At 50.0% G+C, this 17830-nt stretch overlaps 1 protein-coding gene across 3 annotated transcripts in view; it reads left to right on the top strand.

The window, feature by feature from the left end:
- The window catches only part of FAM193A (family with sequence similarity 193 member A), a 172788-nt gene that overhangs the window by 131501 nt on the left and 23457 nt on the right, over positions 1–17830 (top strand). For all 3 annotated transcript variants that reach the window (XM_068543553.1, XM_068543552.1, XM_068543554.1), the window contains 6 exons: positions 1037–1288; positions 11095–11293; positions 12261–12533; positions 14081–14354; positions 14953–15136; positions 16214–16444. In XM_068543553.1, the coding sequence (XP_068399654.1) occupies positions 1037–1288; positions 11095–11293; positions 12261–12533; positions 14081–14354; positions 14953–15136; positions 16214–16444 (1413 nt within the window). The remainder of the gene's footprint in view (positions 1–1036; positions 1289–11094; positions 11294–12260; positions 12534–14080; positions 14355–14952; positions 15137–16213; positions 16445–17830) is intronic.

Raw genomic sequence — 17830 nt, 5'->3', positions numbered from 1 at the left:
TTGTCTAATATTAATACTCCACCTGTCTTCAGAGTACTGTTATGTTATATATTTTTTCAGCGCTTAATTTCAGCTTGTGTCTTTGAGTCTAAAATTTGCCTTCCAGTCTTTTAGTTTGGTTTCATATTTTTCTCCTGTCCATCAGTCCTTGCTTTTTGTTTGAAATGAGTCATTTACATTTAATGTAATTATTGATGATATTTACATTTACAATTTTGCTGGTTATTTCTATATGTCTCATGTTTTTGGTACCTCAGTCCCTCCTTTACTTCCTTTTTTCATATCAGAGAAAATTTTAGTGTACCATTTTAATTCTGCTATTGATTCTTGAGTTATGTTTTTTTGTTTGTTTGTTTGTTTTAAAGTTTAGTTTTTTAAGGAGTGTGGGGAGTTGGGAATAGGAAGAGCCCTGGGCAAGAAGGCTAGACTCCTTCTGTTCTTACCTAAAAGTTCTAGCAGATTTGCATGAATAAACGCTTCTCAATTTGTTTTTTTCCTTTGGTTGATTTCCAGAGCCTCAAAACGATTGCCTTTGACAATCGTGTTCAGTTTTACACTTGTTTTGAGGGAGAAGAGTCACCGACTGCTTCATTCCACCTTAGCCGGAAGTCCCGTCTCTGGTGCATTTTGAAGACTCTCTATGTAACCATCCGTTAAGCAGTGTGAGCCCGGCGGAGCATGGCACCGGTGGTCTTGTTGTCCTTGGTCCCAGCTCCCTCTCTCCACTCTGCCATCTTGCCAGTCCCCTTGCCCCTGCTCAGACAGGCGCGGGATGCAGATGGGTGTGGCTGCTGCCTCAGCAGACACCCAGCTGGGGTGAGGTGCGCACCCCTTCTCTTTTCAGGTCTCTTCAGTCCCAGTCCTGGGGGCCCTCGTTTACCTCACAAGGAGGGACCCGTCAACCTGGGGTGTCAGGACGGGCCCTGCTGCCTTTGTATCTGCTGTGTGACTGGCTCTAATTCAGTCCATACAATTCTTTGTTTCCCTAAATACTAAATGCTCATTTACTAAATACTTCTTTTTTCTTTCCCTTTAGGCAGAACAAGCTCCAAACACTTGTGAATGTCATGTCTGTAAACAAGAGGCGTCTGGATTGACGCCGTCGGCGGTGACCGCTGGAGCCCTTCCTCCCGGCCACCAGTTCCTGAGCCCCGAGAAGCCCACACACCCCGCTCTGCATCTTTACCCCCACATCCATGGACATGTGCCCTTGCACGCCGTCCCACACCTGCCTCGCCCTCTCATCCACCCCACCTTGTACACAGCGCCCCCCTTCACACACAGTAAGGTAAGTCAGGGCAGAAAGGGCTGGAAAGCTCACCCGTCACTCAGACCTTGAGGGGTACATGTTTAAACAAACGGAAATCCATAAATTGGCAGCTTGTGTAGGACAGCATCCACGCTTGATTGGAGGGTCTGTAAATGTTACCTTTTACCGTAATACCTTAAACTCTTAGAATTTTGAACCTTTACACTTGTAAAAACCATCATGAAAGTCATGGTTTATTCCTCCAGAATTAACTAGTACGTGAAGAGTTTTTCAGATGGTGCCGGAGTGACAGGTTGTGCTCGGGGACCTTCCACACAGGGCTTCTCCCCACCCAGAGAGCAGATCAGTTCTCTACCCACAGCTTTTCGAGGCCTGGCTCTTTTTCTCAGTGTGGTGGGTAAAATAATTTGAATGTGACATGAGTCCTCTGACACTGGCTGGGCTCTACAGGGTCTAAAATGACTGTCCTCTAAGCACGAGACTGAGGACTTTTATGTAGAAAGGAACAAGCTTGAAGGAGGGACCCTGGGTGCCATGCGGTGGAAGCCCGCATGCCAGCAGGTGAGTGGGAGGGGCTGGGGGCAGACCAGGAGGCCTGGCCAGGAGAGTAGTGAGGGGCTGGGAAAGTGTGATTTGCGTGCATTTCTTCTCCGAGAACCTCAGGTTTATGTTTAGTATCTTAGACTTTGCAGTGAGATTTTCAGGTTAGTTTCGTTCTTTGTGCCTCTCTAGCTATTTTGAACTTACCTTTATTGACTCTTATCATGAAATTTTAGTTTTTGGTCACTTATTCTGCCTCGTGTTATTAGTTCTAGTCAGTCAAAAGTAGAATTTTCCCCAAACTCTACTGATAATGTTACTTAAAGCAGTGATTCTCCACTGGGAGAGAAAGGGAGGACGTGGTCTGGAAGGGGCTTTCTCGAGAAGGCCACACGTTGCCATAGCTGGGGAGGGGCACAGGCGAGAGATTATAACCACTGGTTTATAACAGAGTGTAATCAGCTTGTCATGTTCTCTTATGATAAGTGCTTGGTGACCACTCACATTTATGCTTAAATTTTATTAGCTTGAATTGCTCAATTTGAACACTTAATGACACCTTTGTTAATCGGGTGATTTTAAGTAGCATTATTCAGGTATGTATTCAAGGCCAGGCTATTTTCATGGTCTGCCCGATCCACAGCCCTTGCCCTCTGGGTGAACGTATGAGTTCGGGAAGCTGTTGGCTCCCTGTTCTTACCTGAATAGAGCTCCAGTTTCTAGTCCCTAGGGAACCACCCGGAGAAAAGGGTATAGAATGGTCTCTCATACTTTCTTGCTGGTGGAAGCTGTTCAAGAATTAGTTCCTAAAAATCTTCAAGTAAAGTAGTGAGGTTGATTATTCCCAAAGGCTATTGGGACCTCTAGTTAAAACTGATCTTTTCCCCCTGAATTTTGGCCTTTTCTTGGGACGTTATAAGTGGTCTATAGAAGGATAAAGGGGAAGGAGAACATTCCGGGAGAGCATCATCTGTATCGGAATCTATTTAGTTGATACCCATGAAACTGTAGTCCAGTAGATAGACGTGAAAGATTCGTGGCTGGAAAGGCAAATATGGAGGACAAGCTGTTAAGCTGTATTTCAGCCACATTAGTATTAACGTCAAGAGTATTCAAATACGTTTAAAATACACTAGTTGGATGCCATTTTTATTTGGAAAAATGAGATGCATTTGACAGAATACTTCATTGGTACCTGGTATAAAAATGTTTGCTTTTCTAAACAATCTTACGTTGTCACTTAACCAGGTTTTGCAAAGTTGGTTTGTGTTACTGGAGTTCGTTTGACTTACTTGAGTACTGTGGCTGCGTCTGTACCTAAACGCATCGTGTGTTCCCAGCCCCCTAGGAGATGGTAGAGAAGAAATGTGCTGTATTAGAAGGACACAGACTCATCCTCAGCTCCGTCAGGGCAGGTTTCTCAGAGAGGCCAGCACCATTCAGCGTGATGGTCCACACACAGTTGGGAGGAGGGAGGTGGTGCTGAGTGTGGCGGGCAGCCGTCCCCATTGAAGCTCTTCTGACCTGCTGGTGTTTCTGTGTTGTCAGGGCCTTTAGAAATTTCTGCTCTGGTTAAATGACAGTTGCCGCCTTGAAGACTTTATGTCACTGTAGTTGTAATTCTTTTAATTCATACTTTTGCCATCGTGGGTAAATATATTTAGGACCTAAAATGCTTGGAACGAGCACTGTTAAAATTTTATTTTCTTGAAATTAGAAAAACTCGAAGACTATTTCTGTTTTCAGATGTCTTTGTACCAATGATACATTTCATTTGTACGTTCAGATGTGTTATTTGAAAGTTAGAAGTAGTTGCAGGAGGTAAATACCGTGATGAAATACTAGAGAAAAAATTAAAGCTGTAAGTGATAGGGAATTTAATTTCCAAATATTTGGGAATTCTCTAGCTATCTTTCTGTTACTGATTTCTACTTTAATTAAATTCTGGTCTGAGAGCATACACTGTATTTCTGTTCTTTCGAATTTGTTAAAGTGTGCGTTGTGGCTCAGAATGTGGTCTCTCTTGGTGAATGCTCCATGTTCCTTAAGAGGAGTGCATAATCTGCTGTTTTTGGATGAAGTAGCAGTTGATTGATGGTGCTGTTGAGTTCAGGTGTGTCCTTACTGATCCCTCCCTGCTGGATCTCCCCGTTTCTGATGGGGGAAGGTTGAGGTCTGCAGCTATAATAGTGGATCCACCTGTTTCTCCTGGCAGCTCTGTCAGGCTTTGCCTCATGTAGTTTGATGCTCTTTTGTTAGGTGCTTACGTGTTTAGGATTGTTACGTGTTCTTGGAGAGCTGACCCTTTATTATCAAGTAGTGGCCCTCTTTATCGCTGATAACGCTCCTTGCTCTGCAGTCGGCTCCGCCTGCAGTTAGTGTAGCTCCACCAGCTCTCGGTTACTGTTCCGTGGTGTATCTCTCCCCACCCACCACTTACAGTAGGTTTCTTGTAGACAGGTATCCTTGGATCTTGGGGTTTTTGGGAGGGGGGAAGGTTCTTGTTGTTTAATATACTCTGATAATCTCTGTATTTTCATTGGTGTATTTAGACCATTCACTTTTAAAGTCGTTCTTTTATGTGTTTGGATTAATAGCAACCATGTTTGTAACTGTTTTCTATTTGTTATCAGAGGCTTCTTTTTCCGCCTTCTCCACTTTCAATTGAGCATTTTCTGATTCCATTTTATCTCTTCTCTTAGCGTATTAATTATGCCTTTTTTTCAATTTTAGCCGTTGTATTAGAACATACATTTTAACTAATCTAAGTCCCTGTTCGGATACCACTGTTCTGCTTTATATGTAGCATAGGTACTTTTTAACAGATTATTCCCAATTCCTCCCTCCCATCCCTTGTGACATTGCTGTCATTATTTTCATTTATCCATATATTAATCACCGAGTACACTGTTATTACTTCAAAGTTATTTTTTAGATCAATTAATAATAAGAAAAATAAGAGATTTTATTTTACTTGTATTTATTCCTTCTCCATTGCTCTCCCTTTCTTTATGTAGATCCAGATTTCTGACCTATATTATCTTCCTTCTGCCTGAAGAGAATCTTTTAACATTTCTTGCAGGGCAGGTCTGCTGGAGATGAGTTCCCTCAGTTTTTGTTTGTCTGAGGAAGTCATTATTTCTCCTTCACTTTTGAAGGATAATTTCGCTGGATACTGAATTCTAGGTTGGTGGGTTTTTTTTTTTTTTTTTTTCTTTGAACACTTAAAACAGTTAACTCCACTCTTCTTGCTTGCATGGTTTTCAATGAGATGTCCTCTGTGATTGCGTTCCTCGTTCTGTAGGTGCAGGGGTTTCTCCCCCCGCCCAACCCCACCCACTTAGGCTGCTTTCAAAAGTTTCTCGTTGTCTTTGGTTTTCTGCAGTTTGAATACGATACGCCCAGGTGTGGATTTTGCAGGTATCTATTCTATTTGGTGTCCTCCGAGCTTCCTGGGTCTGTGGTTTGGTGTCTGTTGTGAGTCTGGGACGTTCTTGGCTGTCGCTCCTTCAGGTGTTTCTCCTGCCTGTTCTGCCTCTCCTTCCAGACTCCAGGCACCATATTGAAATGTCTTCTGAAATTGCCCCACAGCTCTTGGACATTTTGTTCTATTTTTTTGGTCATTGTTGGTGGTGGTTTTTTTGGGGTTTTGTTTGTTTGTTTAAATTCTTGTTTCTCTTCGCATTTCAGTTTGAAAAGTTTCTCTTGACCTATCTTGAAACTCATTGATTCGATTCTTGGCTGTGTCCAGTCTGCCGATTCTTAGTTTCTCTTACAGTGTTTTTTTATTTCTAGCATTTCTTTTTGATTCTTTCTTAGAATCTCTCTGCCCATGTTACCCATTTGTTCGTGCATGTTGTGTACCTTTCCCGTCAGAGCCCTCAGCATATGAGTAATTTTAAATTCCTGTCTGATGATTCTCAGCCATTTTATCTTGTTTGTATTCCCTCTTAACTGCTCTGCTGTCTCTCCCTGGACCTCTGGTTAGACCTTCTCATCCTGCACGTCATACCTGATGGTCTCTCCGTACCTGAAATGCGTCTCCTTGTCTCTCAGTGTGTTCTGAGAACTTTTTTTGGATCAGTCTTCCAGTTAAGTGGTTCTCTATAATTGGGTCTAACCTGCCCCTTAAGTTTGAGTTTTTAATCCCACCTGTAATTCTTATTTCTAAGCTTTAATTTATTTATTTTTCAAATATGTTAGAAACTTTTTATATTCTCTTGTTCCTTGATCACTTTTTCTTTCATCTTTCCTCTCTTTAAGCATTTTACACAGTTATTCTGTGTTTGAATGAAACCTTGAGGAGCTAAATCTGTTTTTATCATGAGATCGTGTTTTGTTCAGCAGGTGCGGAATGGGGGTGCTTCCTCAAGAGAGGGTTTGCATTTGCTGGTGCAAAGGTGCCAGCAGGGAGCTGACCCCCTGGGACCCTCTAGCTCCCCTTGTCTCCAGCTCTCCTTCCTCCTGTGGGACCACACCCATCCCCTCCTCACGGTGACGATCGCGCACACGTCCCCAGGGCAGCCATCCCTTCCCGCACCTCCACTGGGTCCTGTTTTTCTTGCCATGTTCTTGTCGGTTCTTTGTGGACCGTTTCCCTTGCTTTCTCCATAGCTCAGCCCTTTGTTACAAAAGTGTTTGGTGCCGTTCATCTGGGACGTAGAGTGAAGTGTCCCCCCTCACTGGACCAAACCCGAGGAGGGAGAACTTACGGCCTTAGAGGTGAGCACATGGGCCACACCTCCCGCCCCCCAACAGAGCAGGCTCCCCTGCTGCGCGTGGCCCGGGAGCAGTGCTCGAGGCTTCCAGCTTTAAGTCCTATGTCTTTTCCATCTGGAGAACGTGTTATGAAGCAATTGCCCCATTAGGGAGGGCCTGGAACTGAAGGGGGACACACGTCTTGAAGTCTCCACGGGAGCATAAGGGTTATTTGGAAATGGTCAGTGAGTTCAGTGCATTGAGCGGAGCCTGGTGACGTGACTCCCCCGTGGCTGTGGGCCTGTGGACCTGTCGCCCCCTCACCGGGTTACTTGTGTACAACCACTGCAGAAGTGTCTCATAAACGTGGTACAAGTGTACGTTCAGTTGGAATTCGAGGGAGAAAAATGCCGTGTGGAAAATAGGGACATAAATAGACTGCCGTCTGGGGGTCATGTCGTGACCTGTGATCTGCGTTTCATTTCAGAGGCAGAGTTCAGTTCTTCTGACCCTACGAAACGGCGAAACAGAGGTGGGGCTTGGCCTCTTCTTCTCTGGCAGGAGCGCTGAAGAGCCTCTGAGCAGAGCGCAGGGCAGAGGGGTCGTCACGCTCCTGTTCGCTGGGGTATAAGTGGACCCTCGTGTCTGCATGCTGGGCGTCCCGGCCTCCCCCGCCCGCGCGCAGCGGCTCAGCCTCGTGCGCTCTCGGCTCCGTGCTCATGGCGTCTGGGGGGACATCTGGGTGTGAGACGGGCTGGGTCTGAGGTTCCTGCATAAACGCAGAGGCGTGCGTGCTGAGGGCATCAGTGTGTGTGTGTGTCGGAGCTTCCACTGAAAGCAAAATTTTGCTTTCCCGTGAGTCAGTTTTGTCTCAAAGAGGAGAACAATTGAGAACTTCTGTTAATTGACGCCATGTGGATTTGTATAAAGATTGAAATCAGTGTTCCAATTTAATAGCGTTATCCACATGTTGAGAGGCTTATTTTGTGCTTAAATCATTAGTGTTTTTACGGAGGCATGGCCCCAAAATGGTCTGGGTGACAGGTGCCTATTTTTTCCCTGAAGGAAACCCATAGCTATGGAAGTTAGTAGGCATCTTGTGCAGAAGCATTCATACAAATACAGCTTGCTTGTTACGGACCCCTGCTCCCTTTGTTCTCTACAGCTGGGCCTCCTGTTTTGAGTAGGTGGGCTTCTGAAGAAGTGTGTGAATCAGATGTATAGAATCGCTAACTTATGTCTCCAATATAACAGTTCCACGGCTACATCCCCTTATTCCGCCAAGTTAAATTCTGCCCGACATTTATTGAACATCCAGTATGTGCCAGGCCCTGTGCTACATGCTAGAAAAATAAAAACCGGTTAGTCCCAGTCCTTGTTTTCAGAGACCTCGCAGTCTAAAGAGAAGACAAAAGCACAGTCAAATTTGAAAACTCAAAATACTATGACGCACCTTTATAGGAATTGTAGATGCGGAGTAGGAAAGTAACACTGAAGAAGGAGAACTCCCCGAGCCTGTGGGGTGGGTTTGCAGAGAGGTGATGCTCGGGTACCAGGAGTCCTGAAGGATGAGCAAAACCTCTCTGGAAAGACGCAGGCGGTGGCTCCCGGTGGTCAGCCAGGCTTTCTCCAGGAGGAAGGAGCTAGCAACGCTTGGCCGTGCCCGAGGGTCTCCGAAGTTCTTGAGTAGCTTCTGAGCCCTCAACGTGCTTCTGCTGTTCCAAGCTGCTTCTCAGAGCTTGACGTGGTGAGCGAGCGGCTGCTTCCCACCTGTCAGGTATGTCTGCCCTTAGCAGAAGGTCTTCAAGACTAAGAAACCTGCTTCCATTTGATCGTTAGTTTTCATCCGTCCCTTCTCAGCAAAGCAGCTCTTAGTTTGTCACTTCTTTGTGGAAACTGACATCTGTTGAAATACAGGCTTCTTGTCCTCGCCCTTTGCCCCTGGGGCGACTCCGCCAGGACAGCTGGTCCAGGCTTCTGCTTTGGTCCTGGGCGTCCAGTCCAGCCCCATTTCTTCCCACTTTCAAATCCTGAGTCCGCTCCAGCCTCACCCTCCGCCTTCGTCTCTCTGAGCCCCTTGAGGGTCAGCGGGTGCGCTAAGCTGCTCAGTGGCCCGAGCTGAGGGAGGGAAGCGGGGGCGGCAGTGGGGTGGGGGGCTGGCTCGTGTCTAGGGAGACCCACTTCAGCACTCAGGAAATGCCTCCTTTGGGCCCGGCCATACTCTAAACCCTTGACATGCACCATCTGGCTTAATTCTTACCACGTCCCCTGGAGGTAGGTACTTCCAAATGACAGATGAGAAAACTAAAGCACAAAAAGATTGAGTAATTTGCCTGAGGTCACACAGCTAGTAAAGGTGCGAGCTGGCCCTGGACCCCTCAGACTGGGCAGCCTGGAACGTCCAGCTCCGTCACTGGCCACGCCTCCCAGGGGTGGAGCCAGAGGCAGCAGCTCTGACCTGAGCGCAGTCTCAGCTCAGACGTGGCCGGCCTGGAGCTCCCGAGCCCTCCCCTTCCTCCCCACCTGCCCCGCCAACGCTCCAGCCCTCCCCGGCCCCTTACTAACTGCTCTCCGCGTCATCCTTTCCCCTCTGGCTCCTTCACCAGGTTGCCACAGATCCATTTTTCTAATCAGCTGACCAGACCATCTCACCCTGCTGCGTAGAAACCTCTGTGGCTCCCCAGCCCCTTCAGGACGGAAGTCACACGGAGTTGTCTCTGCTGTGGCCCCTGCAGCCCGTCAGGTTGTGGCACACTTGTCCCGGGACATTGGCCATCCCTGTGCTCTGACCCTTCCCTTCGACCCTCTGCCCAGCCAGGCCCTCAGGGTTCTGCCAGACCATCACCGCTCCTGGGAATCATCCCCAAACCCTCCCACTTGAGCTTACAGCACTCACTGCTCATTCCTGTGTCCTCAGGGACGTTCCCAGCACAGACCTGTAGCTCCTCTGCGTGGGCCCGGGCACACACCTGCAGAGGGAAGGCCGTGTGCTGCATCAGCGAGATGCTAGGGGCGGCAGGGCCAGGATCCAGGTGGCCCCGTCCCCTTGCAGCTTAACATAATTTGAGGCAAGGCAGACGTTAAACCAATAGGTTAAAGATAAGTCTTGAATTATGACTGTGTTAAGTGCCGAGAGGGAAAATTATGGACTTCAGTGTGTTTGATGGGACGGCCCACCGTGGTCTGGGTGCTGGGTGGTGAGAGCAAAGGCAGTGATGGCTTCTCCGAGGACGTGACATCTAGGCTGTGGCCAGTAGGATAAATGTAAGTCAGCAAGGTCTGAGCTGAGATGAGGACCTCCTAGAAAGTGGACACAGTGTGAGCCAAGTTGTGGGTCAAGAAGTAGCTTGGAGTTTGAGGACCAAGGAAAGACCCGTGCGTCCAGGGGCTTCGTGAGCAGGAAGGACGGGGGAGGCCGGCCACGTTCAGGACTTTGGGTTTTACATCAGAGCAGTGGGAGACCAGTGGCACAGCCGAAGGGCGGGAGTGACGCCCTCCTACTCACATTCCATGAGCCCACTCTGGCTGCGGTGGCGAAGACTGCTGGGGGTATGGGGGGGCGGGGGCAGGGGGCTGTGAGATGGGGGCCAAGGCGGGGGAGGGCCCAGGACGTGTGCAGGGAGCAGCTGACGGCCAGTCACCCCATAAATGTGTGGACCCAGCGCCCTCCCTTGGCATCTTAAGACAAGGGTCTTCCCCTCCCCACCCCGGGGAGGGTGGGTTTAGAGCTCAATGTAGAATCCATCTTTTCTTCACACTTACACTGCACTTTGTCCAAGTGTGAGGGAACAGTGTAAGAGCTGACCATTTTAATGAGTGATTCCAAAGTTGACTTTGCGGCGAGCAGGGGCTACTCTTCGTTGCGGTGCGTGGTGATTTTTAAAATGTCAGATGAGAATAAGCCACAGGAGCAGATCTCATGCAAATGGGCCTCATTTAAAATGAGACTAGGGGGCTTCCCTGGTGGCGCAGTGGTTAAGAATCCGCCTGCCAACGCAGGGGACACGGGTTCAAGCCCTGGCCCGGGAAGATCCCACGTGCTGCGGAGCAACTAAGCCCGTGCGCCACAACTACTGAGCCCGCTCTAGAGCCCGCAAGCCACAACTACTGAAGCCCGCATGCCTAGAGCCTGTGCTCCGCAACAAGAGAAGCCACCGCAGTGACAAGCCCGTGCACCGCAACGAAGAGTAGCCCCTGCTCGCCGCAACTAGAGAAAGCCCGTGCGCAGCAACGAAGACCCAACGCAGCCAAAAATAAAAACAAATAAATAAATAAATTTATTTTAAAAAATAAAATGAAATGTGACTAGGGAGGAATGTTAGAAGTCACTGAGTTGTCTAAAGTTTGTCTGATATATTCCTTGAGCATCAGTTGCTTTTAAAATCTACATCTGGTTCAAATTTGCCCCGTCACGTACAGCCTCGTAAATAACCAAGTAAGCCTCTGCGAGATGTGCTCCCCGGGACACCTGTTCACGGCAGGCGTATCCCACAAGGTTTCAGTAATGACTTGTCTGTTTGTAGTTTAACTACTTAGGTAAATAGTATATTAATTTTGATATATGATTAGAACATTTTTTTTTGTAGGCTTTACCGCCAGCACCTGTTCAGAATCACACAAATAAACATCAGGTATTCAATGCATCTCTTCAAGACCATATTTATCCGAGCTGTTTTGGGAGTACTCCAGAGTGGAATAGTTCTAAATTTATAAGTCTTTGGGGATCAGAAGTGATGAATGATAAGAACTGGAATCCTGGCACTTTCTTGCCAGATACAATTTCTGGTAAGGAACTCATTAAAACTTTCTTAAAGTCTAAAATGATCTGTGCTGAGTGGATTGCCCTCTCTGTTGCTGCAGTTCCCCAGCAGGGACCCGGGCTGCTGCTTCCCCTCACCTCCACCTCCGGCAGGAGGCCCCTTGGCCCCATCAGGCTGTTCCACCCACCCATGTCTGCCGCCAGGAGTGGAGCAAGGCTCTGGGCTTGGCGGCCCATTGCCGGCACAGGAGCCGGACGGGCCTCGGACACTGGGTCTTTCCTGCCCCAGGGCTGCTGAGCGTCTTGGCTCCAGGGGACAGTGTTGGGCCTTTGGTTCTCGAGCATTGGTGACCAGCAGACCTCGACCCGGTGCAGCAGCGTGGTGTGGCTTGAATGCTATGACATACGTTCCTTTTCTCTCTTTCTGCACTGACCCTACATGGGACCTGTCCCCTCTAACAAGCACCTTCCTCCTTGCGGCCTCAACTGCTGAGGTGCAGCTGTTTCTTCAGTGGCAGGGCAGGGCACGCCTGAATAGGGGTTGGTACCTCTGCCTCATCTCTGTCTTCACGTGGTCAGAGCCCCTGGTGGTCCCACACCCCCGCCCCTGCATGTGCTGAGAACAGCAAGCTAGACTTGACATCTGGTCTGTGCTTAGAAAGGGTTTCTAACTGTGTGACCTTGGGCAAGTTGCTTAGCCTCTCTGAGCCTCAGTTTCTTCATCTTCAGGATAGGAATGATAGTACTAAGCTCAGAAAGTAGTTTTAAGACATTCAATAAGTTTTGGAAAGCACCTAGCACAGGAATTGGCACATAGTAGGTGCTCAATAAATTTTTCTTCTAAGATGAAAGCTAGTTGACTAGTGTCATCCCATTGGAATACTAACTTCAGTAGCAGCCCCAGTGTTCATAGTTTAGTCAGCAGATGTCCTTTAGGTTTTAGCTAAATGCTCTTTCTTTTAGAAGCCTTAATTTTCCCATTCTTCTCTGAAGGGAATGACATATTAGGGCCAACACTCTCAGAAACAAGACCTGAAGCTCTTCCACCTCCATCTAGCAATGAAACGCCTGCAGTTCCGGATAGTAAAGAGAAAAAAAATGCCGCGAAAAAGAAATGTTTGTACAATTTCCAAGATGCTTTTATGGAAGCAAACAAAGTTGTGATGGCCACGTCGTCAGCCACCTCCTCCGTGTCCTGCACGGCCACCACGGTGCAGTCGAGCAACAGCCAGTTCAGAGTGTCGTCCAAGAGACCGCCCTCCCTAGGTAAGGCCCACCAGCTCGCAGGGACCCTCGGGGTTGACGCTGCATATTCGCTCCTTCTTCCTCAGCATCTCCGTAATTCCCTTTCACTCGGCCTGGCCAGAGATGTCAGTGTAATTAACACCTAAGAATGCTCATGCACAAAGAGCATGTCCTCTAGGACTCTGATGAGAATTTTACTGTCACACTGACACTCTCAAGGGCTTTGCCACATGGTGTCCTGCCTTTCCTCTCTGTGCTTCTTGTTCTGTGGTAGGAAGAGGTCGTTGCTTTCTGAACACGTGGGGGAATTTTTAGGTATCTGAAAGTGGAAGCCTCATGGAGAGTCAGCTGGTGGGGCTGCTGACCAGCCCGAGATGCAGCCCCTGCTGCCGTGCAGATCACTGGCGTGGAGGTGGTGTCGCTGTCACACTCTGATCTGAGCAGAGTGAAGAGGGGGCTTGAAAGCAAGGGGGCAGTCAGAGGCCAGTGGCAAATGTCAAAGGGACACGGGAGCCGGATCAGAGAGGGAGGCCTCACTAGCCAAAGTTAGGACTGTTTGAGCATTGGAAAGAATAAGGGAACTGATTGTAGCACGCAACTAAAGTCGAGAATCCTTCGGGATGCTCAGAAGAGGGAGTCGGGTGGGAAGCCGTCTGGGTAGAAGCCTGCTGCTGACTGCGTGTGCAAGACCGATACAGACAGAAGGCCACTCTGCAGCCAGCTGGTGACAGGGGGCCCAGGTGAGCGTCCTCATGGGCGTGAGGACGTTGGATCTCAGTTTGGGGAATGCAGTAGTGCCGGTGTCTGGGAGCAGCACCCACAGGTGACTGGCAGATTGCAAAGGGAAGATAAGGTGCTGACTGCCCCCTGCACACCTGATCAGATGTAGCCTCACCGACAGGAGCAAACACGTTAGGTGCTTCCTGTGCAATCAGGTGGGAAGATCCAACATAACCTTTGCAGGATTCGTGCGTAGAATATTTCAGCTAAATCAGACATGAGACAGTAAATCCAGAATTGTGGACAGCTGGCCTCAACTCAAAAAATGTCAGCATTGTGGAAGGAAAAAAAGAAAGTTTAAAAGTTGCTGGGTTGGAGGAAAAGCCGCAGAGGACTGTGGGAGAGGCCGGAAGTCTGGATGGGGTTGTACGTGAGATGAGAATGTCACCTCGAGGTTAATTGTCTGTAGTTGGCGCTGGTGTCGAGGTTTTACAGCAAAGCATGCATGTTCTCAGGAGTCCGGGCTGGAATGTTTAGGAGTGAGTGCAGCTTGCTTCCACATGTTAAGCCACCAGTAAATTGTGTGTGTGTGTGTGTGTGTGTGTGTGTGTGTGTGAGAGAGAGAGAGAGAGAGAGAGAAAGTAAATATAACAAAATAGTAAATAGTCTTGAATCCAGGTGAAGGGTGTATGGGTATTCTTTGTACTATTCCTTCAAGTTTTTTATAGATTTGAACATTTTCAGACCAAAAGTTGGTTTTAAAAAAAAAAAAAAGTGTTAACTTAGAGAAGCCTGAACGTCTGCCTGACCTTGGCCACTGGCAGTGACTCTGGCATCTCTGAACGCAGGTGACGTCTTTCACGGCATCAACAAGGAGGACCACAGGCACGGGGTGCCGGCGGCCCCGAGGAACAGCCCCACAGGCCTGGTGCCGCTTCCCGCCCTCCCTCCCGCCGCCCTCTCTCCAGCCTCCGCGCCTCACCTTGCCGGTCTCGCAGCCCCGTCCTTCCCCAAAACGGCCGCCACCTCTCCCGGGTTTGCGGATTCACGCAAGAGCTTCTGTCCTGCTCCCGTGGCCCCCACCACAGACGGCTCCGTCAGCGCGCCTCCCAGCGTCTGCAGGTGAGCCCGGGCCGGCGGGGGAGGCCGGCGCGCTTCAGAATGGGTGCCGTGCGACCTAACCACCTAACCCTGCAGGACCGCCCGAGACACTCCGGCGCCTGGGGCCTCGCAGCTCACCAGCCGGGGACCGGCAGCGGGGAGGGGCGGGCTCCGGTCTCGGCCCGTTCCGCAGAGCCCAGGGCCACTGTGGGTCTGTGCGCAGACCGCCAGCAACGGCAGGGGGGCCCGTGGGTGTTTTGAAGTCACGTTTGTTACACACTGAGCAAAGAACAATGCAACAGACGCTCGACAGCTTTCTTTAAAAAGTCAGTGTTCGTTACCTTTGAACTTGCCGCCACTCCCCCGCCCTGACATCCCCCAGGATGAAATGGTGGTGGGAGGGACAGTGGAGAGGCCATGTGTGTGCACCTGAGAAGCCCCTCTGGGTGTGCCCGCCGGCCTGCGCCTGTCCCACCTGCGCGGCCCCTGGGTCGTGCAGGCCCCGCGCCTCGTTGGCGAGGGCAGGCTGGTCGGAAAGAACAGCCTCGGCCACCGCTCGCCATGCTCGCGCCCCTTGAGGGGCAGGCTGCTTGCTGACGGGCCCTGCGCGGTTTTGCAGCGACCCCGACTGTGAAGGGCATCGCTGCGAGAACGGCGTCTATGACCCGCAGCAGGACGACGGGGACGAGACTGCGGACGAGGACAGCTGCTCCGAGCACAGCTCCAGCACCTCCACCTCCACCAACCAGAAGGAGGGCAAGTACTGTGACTGCTGCTACTGCGAGTTCTTCGGGCACGGCGGGGTAAGCACCTGGGCCGCTCCCCTGCCGGAGGGCCTCCGGGGGGAGGGGCAGGTGCCCGAGAGCGCACTTAAGTGCGTAACATTAGTGTTTCGCCATGGATGTTTGTAAATTGTGTGTTTAAATTAGAGTTGTAAAATGTGCAAACTCCTTTGCAAGAATAACGTACCAGGTTGAATTCAGGGTGTGGTTACACTGTGTGTAAAGCGTTATTTGCGAGCATAATTAAAATCAAGATACGGTCTAAAACAGTGGTTCCACTTCTAGGTTGTAGTTGTCGTAAAGAAATAATGACACGTATTTGCCCAAAGTTAGTTTTGAGTATTTCATCTCTGCACTTTTGCATTTGATTGTGATTTTTAAAACAGTTGATGAGATAGATAGGACCTGCTAGCTACCCAGGCGTGGGAATTGTTGAGTCCACACAATGGACAGCCTGTACAGGCGGATTCCTCTTGCTCGACTGCACAGTACATTGAGACACATCCATGCTGTGTGGTGTCCCAGGACAGTCATTTCATCCATACAAGCAAGTGTCAGCCATGGTGTCTGGGGGTGGGTGGTGGGAAGAGCAGGGGCTGGGAGTTGTTCTTTTTCTGCTTTAGTCCTCTCCGCATTTCCTAAACTCATGCAGGTGTTTTTAGTAGTCAGTGAGAAGTCTTTTCAGCACTGAAAAGGAAACCGGCGAGGGGATGAAAAAATACTATAAACACATCTATTGACGTGAGAAGGTAGTCACACCGTATTACATAAAAAGTAGATCAATTACAGCATGTATAATAGTTTCTTTTTTAGTTTAAAAATAACCATTTGTGTACATAGTTGTACATCCTCTGCCAGATTTTTTTGTGAATAGGTAAAGCTTGAAGGTCAGTGCCAAAATACTACCTTTGAAAGGTAATTGGTGATGAAAGGTTTTTCTTCTTCTCAAGAACCATTTGTTTCTTTTATTTAGTTACTTTTCCTGATGAACGTGTGTTACTTGAACAATAAAAATTTCACTTTTAATGCTATGATCTGATATTTGGTATATTCAAAATCATTAAAACTTGCGTTCCGTCATGTTTTCGTTTGTCTTAGCCTCCAGCTGCGCCAACAAGTAGAAATTATGCAGAAATGAGGGAAAAGCTTCGTTTACGGCTGACCAAGAGGAAAGAAGAGCAACCTAAGAAAACGGATCAACTCTCAGAAAGGGAGAGTGTGGTTGACCATCGAAGGGTGGAAGACTTGCTCCAGTTTATAAACAGCTCGGAGACCAAACCCGTGAGCAGCACCCGGGCCGCCAAGCGTGCACGGCATAAGCAGAGAAAGGTAAACAGAAGGTCTGCACCAGGCGGCCTCCCAGGGGGGGCCTCTGAGCTCGGGGCTGGGCGACAGGCTCCCAGTGTTGCTTCAAGAGCCCCTGACCGCCCCTGCCAGCCTGAACTGGACGCTGCTTCAAGACCCAGGTTGTATTTTCAGGCCGTGGAGCCCCCTCCTGTGCCAGGGGTTTGTTAATGGCTCTAAAACAGGCCTCCGGTTCTTGTGCTGGCCAGCGTCAGGGCTGCAGCAGCCCCTCCACCTCTTGTCTGTCGAAGGAACTTCTTTCCCAGGAAAGCAGAGGAAGCAGCCCTGGCTGTCGAGGGCGGGGCGCTGTGGGCTTCTGGAGACTGGGGCTGAAGAAGCGCCTTTGACCCGAGGCTGGTACAGGGCCCCGGGCGGCCCCGCTGACAGAGGAAGATCAGGCGGTACCGCTCCAAGGAGGGCCTGCACGTGGCAGTGATGTCGAGAGTCAGGCGGTCCCCTCACCGTTAGGGCGGGGGCTGCCACAAAAGCAAGTAGCTGCCGAGACTGGCCAGGCTGGCCCAGTGGTGAGCTGCGGCCGGACCTGAGCGCGGTCTCAACGCGTGAGCGTGACGCGCAGAAGAAATTGTATCCATTACTTCCTGCGACGTTGAAAGTGATGGGAACGGCATCTCCTCTAGGGTTTCCTCCCCACCGCCAGTTCTTTTGGAGGTTCTTCCCGGTTTCAGCCCCCTTAAAGGTGTCGGGCCCGCCTCAGCAGGCAGGCGTGGGCTGTGCCCAGAGGGGACTCGTCAGGGCCACAGGGTTCTGACCGTAGGATGGGTTGCTTTGGGAGGGCGTGAGGCCCCTGTGAAGGAGGAGACATGCCCACCATGGACCCAGGGTCAGGCCACTTGTCGTGTGGTGTTGCTTCCAACTTAGTTGCCGTGACTCTTAAGGTAGCTGTGATTGAACTGAGTGGGTTCACTGCCGCTGTTGTACCCACCCCCAGTCCCGAGATAGGTCTGGATTGGCCACAGGTCGAATTAGGGGGCTTGGAGGGAGCGGCCTGCTTCTGCCCCAGACCCGGTGTGGGGAGAAAGTGTGTTCTCCACCCAGGGGTGTTTCAGCGCCCGGGGTCCCAGGTGGTCCGAGGCCCTGGGGACTCGCCACTGGGCTTCGTCGGAAGCCTTTGGACTGGCTCAGGTGCTTTCAGGGCTGCCCCCACCCGGACTCCTATCCTCTGTCCTTGCAGGCGGCCTGGATCCAGACCATGCTGCAGGCGCATCCCAGGTCGTCCTTGGCGCCCGCTCACACCCTTCGTGCTCTCTGCCGAGCACCTCGTTTGCAGAGGGGCCCACAAAGCTGCCTTGTCTCTGGTTGGCCGGCCGGTTGTTGAAATGAAGGCAGCACACACTGGGGTTGGATTCACTG

This window comes from Eschrichtius robustus, chromosome 4, assembly GCF_028021215.1.
Source record: "Eschrichtius robustus isolate mEscRob2 chromosome 4, mEscRob2.pri, whole genome shotgun sequence".
Classification (NCBI taxonomy): Eukaryota; Metazoa; Chordata; class Mammalia; order Artiodactyla; family Eschrichtiidae; genus Eschrichtius; species Eschrichtius robustus.
Note: the sequence above shows the minus strand (reverse complement) of the source record. Positions and strands in the feature narration are given on the sequence as shown.